At 41.9% G+C, this 9,169-nt stretch overlaps 1 protein-coding gene across 1 annotated transcript in view; it reads right to left on the bottom strand.

Annotated features, from left to right (window-relative positions):
• Nucleotides 1-1,288: 1,288 nt before the first annotated feature.
• LOC122549157 (grainyhead-like protein 2 homolog) overlaps nucleotides 1,289-9,169 on the bottom strand; it is a 153,539-nt gene continuing 145,658 nt past the window's right edge. The window contains exons 14-16 of the mRNA XM_043688500.1: nucleotides 5,524-5,609; nucleotides 3,918-3,982; nucleotides 1,289-2,476 (exon numbers count right to left, since the gene is read on the bottom strand). Of these exons, the coding sequence (XP_043544435.1) occupies nucleotides 2,362-2,476; nucleotides 3,918-3,982; nucleotides 5,524-5,609 (266 nt within the window). The 3' untranslated portion in view covers nucleotides 1,289-2,361. The remainder of the gene's footprint in view (nucleotides 2,477-3,917; nucleotides 3,983-5,523; nucleotides 5,610-9,169) is intronic.

Below are 9,169 nucleotides of genomic sequence, written 5' to 3'. Positions count from 1 at the left end.
CTGGAGCAGAGATTCATATCATAAGATGATAAATAGGAACTAGGGTATGGCATTTAACCCCTCAAACCTGCCACGCCACTTAAGAAAGGAATTGTGGCCTGGGGTAGATCTTCCATGATCTTGTGGAGCCAGGTCCTATAATCCTCAACTCCTCGATATTTCAAGTATCTATTTACCAGCTCCTTAAATACTTTCAGTGATCTAGCCTCCACAACTCTCTGGAGTACAGAATCCCAGTCATTCACTACTCTGTAGGTTGGTGCTAATCAGTCCAAGATTTCCGAAGTATGTACAGTAAGCTCAGAGAATACTTTTCAATCAAAGGGTTAAAAGAAATATCTAACTCAGAACACAGCACAGGTGCTTTTGAAATGAACTGATCATTTCACATTTAAATGAAGCCAGTACTGTTATGTAAATGACCTTTTTGAATGCACATGCAGTTTTGATAGCTCACTGAACATTAGGGTAAACAGTGGCAAAGCAGTGGCACTGCTATGCGACAATGTTTCAGCTTTCAAACTTGACAAAAACAGAAAGGTGTGAGATGGGAGAAGACAGCAGTGAGGGAGAATCAGCTAAGACCAATGTAAGAGAAACAAAGTGATGGTGGACAAGGGGTAAAAGCAATTGGAGGAGGTGAGGAGGGTGGGGGAGGAAAACAGGAAGGAATGAAGAAGGTTACAGTGGCATGGTGGCTCAGTGGTAAGCACTGCTGCCTCTCAGTGGTAGGGACCCAGGTTCAATTCCAGCATCGGGCAACTGTGTGGAGTTTGCACATTCACCCCGTGTCTGCGTGGGTTTCCTCCGGGTGCTCCAGTTTCCATCCAAAGTCCGAAGATGTGCAGATCAGGTGAATTGGCTATGCTAAATTGCCCGTAGTATTCAGGGATATGTAGGTTAGGTGCATTACTCAGGCATAAATAGAGGGTAGGGGAATAGGTCTGGGTAGGTTACTCTTCAGAAGGTCAGTGTGGGCTTGTTGGGTTGAAGGGCCTGTTTCACACTGTAGGGATTCTATTCTATACAAATGAGCTGGGGAAGTAGGAAGGGGATGGAGAGAAAATGAAGGGTTAAGATGAGAAGTGAGGGGAACAAGAGGAGGATACAAGGAGCAGAAGTGGCAGAGGGATAGTTGCTACAGAGTGCAAGGAAAAGGTGACGAGGAGTGAACAATTAGATTCAGAAGTTCAAACAACAGCTAAGTATCTATACATTCATCCAGGGAGGTTAGGATTAGTCTTCTTTCCGATTACCTCTCCCAATGTAGAAAAAGTATACACATCTATTTACATGTGGAAGTTTATTTTGCTTTTTAAAAAAATGTACAAAAAATAAAATACAACTGTCTTTTTATAGTCTGAAAAGACCCCGAATCCCATTTCCAAAAATATTACCTTGTCTACAGTTTTTTTTTCACAATTTGTAAAAACGTTCAAGTTTCCCAAATCCTTTAAATAGCCCGGAGAGTAGTTTATACAGTCACTGTGTATAATCTCAAGATGTCTTTCAAACTTAATTATATAGACAAGAAGGAAACAGGTTTTATATTAAAAAATAAAAATACACAACTACTGTACCATGAAAACCCTCAACCCAAAGCATAATGGCAGTAAACATGCCTTATGTAAAATTTATATTGCACATTATAGACATTTTTACAATTATATATGCTATTTCTATTTCAAGTTAGTGTCAAGTTCTACTAAAGATGTTGTTACTGGTCCTCAAAGCTACCTAAAAGAACCCAAATAAAAACACAGATATCTCTGTGCGGCCTGGAGTGTTGGGTGAATGCCAATTTCATCACAAATGCATTTGACTAAAATGCAATCATCTGGAGAAGTTCCCATAATTACCGTAAAAGGCAATTGAACATATCTTATTGCTCTCCTGTTGGAGTAAGCATTACCTTTTCATTTCACAATCCTGTGTTCTGAGGTGTTGCTGGATGCATCTAGTGTCGATAAACCAGTATGTGATTAAACTGGAACTGCCTATTAGCATGACAAAGTAAGAGAGGACATTACCAGGCAGCACTGTATCAAACATCCAGTTAATAGCTAAAATTTTGCCATCCAGGTACTATCACGATTTTGCTTATTTTGAAGTCTTTGTGATGATAATTTAGTTCCATAAAAAAAAGTCAATATTTATATATGAAGTAAAATGTGGGAAGAAATGCCACTTATGCTTCATCGATTTCTGAAGTATGTACAGAGAACGTCCACTTGATTGAAGCAAACTCCTCTTCATCAGTCATTCATAGCTGGCCAGTGGTCACGTTTAGGTCTCCAAGATTGTCAAATTGTGATTCATCTCTCGAAGAAGGATTGTCTGTTGGTTGATTCCAAAACCCTGTTAAATTTCAGTCAGTGTGATTTTGAAGCTTTCACCCAGACTTTCAATGTTGAGAATGAAAGTATCTTCATTGGAGTAGTGTTCAATGATGTTGTCATCCATATTCACCAAAATTCTAGGATGATGGAAAAAAGGTTAATATTCAAAAGAAAACCTCTTTCATTTCCATTTCTAACCCATCCAATGCTCATTCTGCATGCAAGGCCAAAGCATCTCTTTATAAAATACCATTGCTATTACTATGGCATTGCTAATACTATCCCCGTTACCACCACTAGGCCACCGCTACCTCCTATAGTAATGCCAATGGCAATGTCATCCTGAGGCCAAAGCCAATGCTCTGGAGATATGGGTTCAAATCCCACCATAGCTGCCAATGGACTTCAAATTCGATGATTTCATTTAGATTAGCTGAATAGGTCCATTAGTAAATGTCTATGTTCTATTTTGTGGACCCCTTGTGACACGTGATACTGTCCCTACCTCTGCACCAGTAGATCTGAGTTCAGGTCCCACCTGCTCTAGAGGGGTACAGTAACATTTCTGAATGGGTTGATTCGAGAATATCTATAACTAGTCTCAGTGACCTTGACTCTCATCGACTGTTGTAAAAATCCATCTGGTTCACCAGTGTCCTTTAAGGAAGGAAATCCACCAACCTCACCAGTGACGCTCCCTCCCATGAAAGGAAAATTACATTTATTATTGTGTAGTGCTTTGTAAGCTTTTTAGCTTCAATATAATTTTTCCTCTGTAAATTTATAAGGTATAAAAAGCATCCCCAATCACTTCAGCAACATTAGAGCTAATGGACTATCAGATGAGCTTCTACCACTAGCTGCTAATAGTGAACCAGTGTAAAGCTGCCACACTGGGTCAGTGTATTAGAGCACATCCCTCAAGAAGTACAGGTCATTCTGTTATAAAATGCATTTCATCAAAGCAAATCCATTGTAACATGATTGACAAATTGGGGACACTGTTTCAACAGCGCAAACTTCTAAAACGTGTTGGCTATAACATGATTACATCGCCAACACTTTAGGCGCTGTTTCTAAAGCGCAGTTTTTCTATAATGCAGGGTTGCACAAGAATGCAACCATCGTGTTATAGAAGAACAGACTGTGACAGTAAAGTGGCTTGGGAAATAAATCTCTGCAGCAAAGCTTCAATTCAGTGTGACATACCCTAGGCTCACCAAATCCAACTTAAAAATAAATTGTGGCAAATTATATTGCCACTGTCTTCTGTAGGATCATTGAAGGCTAATTCAAAATAAGTAATCCCATGTTTCTGTATCTTTGTGATGGGGTTCATGTATGGCAATTACCTATGACCTCTCAGATTTTATTACAGAAAACATCCAGGAAATCATTGCCAAATTCCTGCTTGGCAAATAATGCCGCTGATTTCTTGAACCTGTGATTTATTCCAGAACAGTAATTAGGTAAGAGAATGCTGTTAGTTGTTAGTTTAAAATCTTGCGTTTGATCATCAAGACATTCAAGTTTCCTCCCACCTTACTGGTTGCCATTTTGGATTTAAGTGTTCCTTACCCTTTTTTACTTTTCTTGTAAATCTTTCCAATCTTTTCTGGTGGAAATCCATACTTGTCCGATAACTAGCAATGCAAAGAGGAAGGAGGTACAATTAACATTGTTTGTTAATTAATTCTTTAGGTCAAGCTGTTCACTTTGAAGATTAGTGCCTTTGAAAGTAAAATATACTGAATTCTTTCCAAAATGGACAGCTTGTCTCCTGGGTCCAGCAGGAAAATGAAAAAATTCCAAGGAAGTTTCAACACTTAAATACAATAAATCTTACTCCCAACCATTCCATGGCAGCTTCTGAGTGGAGAGCAGTGTCCTCTATTTTCATAGCTTTCTTCTTATACTTCTTAACCATTTAGCAATCTAACAGAGAAATGGTGGGCTACACCTACTTAGCAGTTCATGCACAGGCTGGACCTGATATTGAAGTTGGGTTAGAGAGTGGGTGGGACGGGTCTTAATGATCAAGCCTTATGTAAACTGGAGACGGAGGGTTTGAGTTATAAAAATAAGATGGAATTACTGGGACTTTTCTCACTGGAGTGTAGGAGGTTGACGGGTGACCTTATTGAGATTTATAAAATCACAGGGGGCATGGACAAGGTGATTGACAAGACTCCTTTCCCTAGGGTGGGGAGTTCAAAACTAGGGAGCATATTTTCAAGGTGAGAGGAGAATGATTTTAAAAGGGACAACTTATTTTACACAGAATGGGTCATGTGTGGAATGAACTGTGAGAAGAAGTGGTGGGATGCAGGTACAGTTGCAGCATTTAAAAGACATTTGGGTAAGTACATAAATAGAAAAGGTTTGAAGGGATAGGGACCAAATGCAGGCATGTGGAACCAGCTTAATTTGGGAATATAGTCAGCATGGACTGGTTGGGTCGAAGGGCCGTTTCCATGTAGTATATCTCTGTAAAGCTTCTGGAATCCCACCCATTCCCCAGTCAGAGACCACTGGAGCCATGAATGGGAATGTGGGAGGATGGGAAACTGTCAGAATGCCATCCCACAGATCTGGTGGGACAAAGAGTGATGGAAGAAGGGGGTGTGATGTAGCTATTCAAAGAATCAGGAAAGGCTGGGAAGTCCAGGGACTCTCTGGAACCTGGCCTGTGGGTATGGAGGACTCCTTTGGTCACACACAGAGTGCTGACGAGACATTTTTAAGGTAACTCAGCCTCTCCCTCATGTAGTCCTGCTGCTGGGCTCCAAATAGTACAACATTATAGCGGACCTTTGATTACCACCAAAGCATTATCAGGCAACATCTTTGAATTTACAATCCTTCCTGTAGTGGAAACCTTGGCTGTCTTGAAAATGAAGAAAGATAAAATGGTGCAGAGAGCAACTGAGGTCAGTGACTGTAGTTCAGTAAAAGTCCGTAAGCCAAGACAGGCCAATTTCAGCTCCTTCTACACATTGTTCTCTCCAGATGAGGGGTTTAAAACCATAGTCATACACTCACCTCTTTCTACTTTTGCCCTCAGTGCAGAAACAGCTGACATTAGTAACGCCAACATGCATCTCACTGCCTGCACTGTAGCACTCTACACTTGGGAATTGAGCAGCTCCCCGATTTCAAAATAAACACGAAACTACCAACTTACTGCATCCATCAGTCCCTTCATAGTCGGAGACTTCAGCATCAAAGCATCAAACACTTCATCTGACTCTTTCCGGACATACAGCAGGACTAGAAACACAAAGTTTCAATGTTAAAATTACACTTGTATGTTTATCTCAGTGTCACAGTGAAAAAAACTCAAACTTCATAAACAATTTGATGAATAGAAACTCATTTGATGAAATTATGCTCCCGGGTTGAAGCCTTGCCAACTGGAGCACCTGTCAGCAATTGAAAAATGGCTTCTCCTTCATTTTCTGCCAATTGAATCTAATTGATGGAAGATCATGTGGTACAGATGTCCAAATTAACAACGCACACTACCGGTAAGTGAGGCTCTGTAGGAAAGACTCTAATCTTGTAAAATTAGCCTGAATATCCTTTGATCACAGTTTAATCTCTGGATTCAGTCAGTATCCATCCAAACTAACCACAGACTGGCTGAGATTACACAACTCAGTAATACAGCATCGAGTTGAACTGCAATGCTCTCTCTCTCTTTTCCCTGGCATGCTTCAGTAGTAACAGCCCATAAATGAGATTGAAGGAGGAGAATACTTATGTTAAACTAATCTCTTCCCACTTTAGGACAGGCTCACTCCTCTCTTGAAAGTGCTGTGGTTTATCAGCAGCCATTCATCCAATTTATTGTTTTTGTAACGCAGAAAGAGACATCTGGTCACAAGCAAGAAACACAAACTGTGAAACGGAGATTCGCCAGATTAATCCCTGGGCCGCTGGGATTGTCTTATGAGGAGAGATTGAGGAAACTGGATTTGTAGTCTCTTGAATTTCAAAGAATGAGAGGTGACATTGAAGCTTACAGCATTCTTAAAGGGTATGACAGGGTGCTAGGATAGTGACAGGATCTTTCCCTGGCTGATGACTCTAGAACCAGGGGCAATTATTGCAGGGTAAGGGCACTTAAGCCTGAGGTAACAAGGAATTTCTTCAGTCAGTGGGTGATGAATCGTTGAAATCCTTTAGCTCAGTCAGTGTGAAAGTTCAATCTTTGAGCAGACTGAGGACTGAAATTGCTGGAGGTTAATGACTTTAAGGGACATGTGATAGTGTGGGAAAATGATGTTGAGGAACTGATCAGCCCTGATCTACAGTGGCAGGACAAGCTCGATAGGTTGAATGACATACTTCCTAAACAGGCTACACACTGAAAAGTGGCCTCATAGTGTCAGTCAAAATTACAGCCTTCACCTGATCCAGATGTTTATATTTTGAACCTTTATATTTTTATAACTGTAATGTAGCTGCAGAATGAAGGATGGGTTCTGGTCCAAAGCCTAGATCAAATAAGAAATATAGACTTCCATTTATGAGGCCACTTGTAAGTAAATTATTTGAATTCTCATGGCTCTTGGAGGCTGGGAATGGGGAGAGGCTGGGATAATCTGGTCCGGACAGCTCCCTGACACATTGGTCCCACTTGGGACCATTCATACTTTTTAAGAACGTTAATGAACTAGATGTGTTTTTACAAGAATCCACAGATGATCATTCTTATCACTATAGAGGTTAACTTTCAACTCCAGGTCCTATTAAGTGAATTTAAATCCCATCAGCTACCCTGGTGGGATTTGAATCTGTGGCCTCAGAGCATTAACCTGAAGCTCTGCATTGTGAATCCATTAAGCTACCAGGGTCCAATTAATACCAGTAGATCAGAATTTGGTGGTCATTCTGCAAGCATTACAGCAGTCCCTCCCCACCCATGTGTGGTGGTCACCAAGTCAATGGAACTGCCTTCCTAATGGCACTGTGGGTGCACCAACACAACACAAACTGCAACAGTTCAAGAAAATGGCTCACCACTACCTTCACATGGACAACTGGAATTGGCAATATTGGTCAAGGATTCTAATGTCCCAAGAACAAATAAAGAATGGACATGGCAGTATAGAAATGGCCCTCTGGTTGTATGCCAAAGGCTCCAGTCCCCAAGACAGGGCCACAGGAAGGAAAGACCACATCTATGGATTAAACAATACCACCAAAGGGATTTCTCCTCCACTCCTAGGGACCTACTCATTTGTGCCAGAAAATATATTATTTCCATGCTAAGGCACTTCCAGATCCTGGCATCCTCCTTCTTCTCCCTGCCTCAGCAGCACCCCCATTACCCAGTGGAACTGCAAGGCTCTAGAGCTACTAGGTCCTTGATTGAGTGGCAGAACACACTGGGGTGGATACCAGCCAATGGGAGGGAGCAGTGAAGAGACCAGGGAATAGCAGCGGGGAATGGGCAGAAGCAACAAAAAAATGGGCGGACAATTGGCAAAGAAAGCAGGGGGAATAGGGTGGGAGAAAGTGAAGGCAGTGGGATGAACCAAAGAAAGAAGGGAGGCAAGTATCAAGCAAAGTGAGGAGGAAAGCAGTGAAGGAGAGGAAAAGAGAAGCAAGCAGGGATGAAGAGAGGGAGAAAGCAGTGAAGAGAGCAGAGGAAAGTGGAGTCACAGGGAGATAGGATAGTGATGAAGGCATTTAGTATGAGCTTTGAGTAGAGGAGTTGGGAGGTCATGCTGTGGCTGTACAGGACATTGGTTAGGTCAGTTTTGGAATATTGTGTGCAATTCTGGTCTCTCTCCCATAGGAAGGAGGTTATGAAACTCGAAAGGTTTCGGAAAGGATTTTCAAGGATGTTGCCAGGGTTGGAGGATTTGAGGCATAGAAAGAGGCTGAATGGGCTGGGGCTGTTTTCTCTGGAGCATCGGAGGCTGAGGGGTGACCTTATAGAGGTTTATAAAATAATGAAGGTTATGGATAGGGTAAATAGACAAGTTTTTTCTCTAGTTCTGGACTATCCCAACCCAGAGGGCATAGGTTGAGGGTGAGAGGGGAAAGATATAAAAAAACCTAAGAGGAAACCTTTTAATGTAAAGGCTGGTGCATGTATGGAATGAGCTGCCAGAGGAAGTGGTGGAGGCTGGTACAATTACAACACTTAAAAGGCATCTGGATGGGTACATGAATGGGAAGGGTTGAGGGATATGGGCCAAATGCTGGCAAATGGGACTAGATTAATTTAGGATATCTGGTTAGCATGGATGAGTTGGACCGAAGGGACTGTTTCTGTACTGTACATCTCTATGAGTCTATGAGAGAGGGAAGTGGTAGAGAGGGGGAGAAAAACAGTGAAAAGAGAGAGAGAGAGGTGGGGGCAGGTGGTGAAAGGAAGATGAAGAAAGAAGCATTGTGGGGGAGGGACAGGGAATGGGAGGTGGGAGGGTCAAACATGCATGGCAGGCAGGAACAAAGCAGAGAACAAGGTAGGTCTGATAAATTAAACTGCATTTACTTCAATGCAAGGGGCCTAACAGGGAAGGCAGATGAACTCAGGGCATGGATAGGAACATGGGACTGGGATATCGTAGCAATTACAGAAACATGGCTCAGGGATGGGCAGGACTGGCAGCTTAATGTTCCAGGATACAAATGCTACAGGAAGGATAGAAATGGAGGCAAGAGAGGAGGGGGAGTGGCATTTTTGATAAGGGACAGCATTACAGCTGTGCTGAGGGAGGATATTCCTGGAAATACATCCAGGGAAGTTATTTGGGTGAAACTGAGAAATAAGAAAGGGGTGATCACCTTATTGGGATTGTATTATAGACACC

The sequence above is a fragment of the Chiloscyllium plagiosum genome, chromosome 4 (assembly GCF_004010195.1).
Source record: "Chiloscyllium plagiosum isolate BGI_BamShark_2017 chromosome 4, ASM401019v2, whole genome shotgun sequence".
Classification (NCBI taxonomy): Eukaryota; Metazoa; Chordata; class Chondrichthyes; order Orectolobiformes; family Hemiscylliidae; genus Chiloscyllium; species Chiloscyllium plagiosum.
This window is presented reverse-complemented; position numbering and strand designations above follow the sequence as displayed.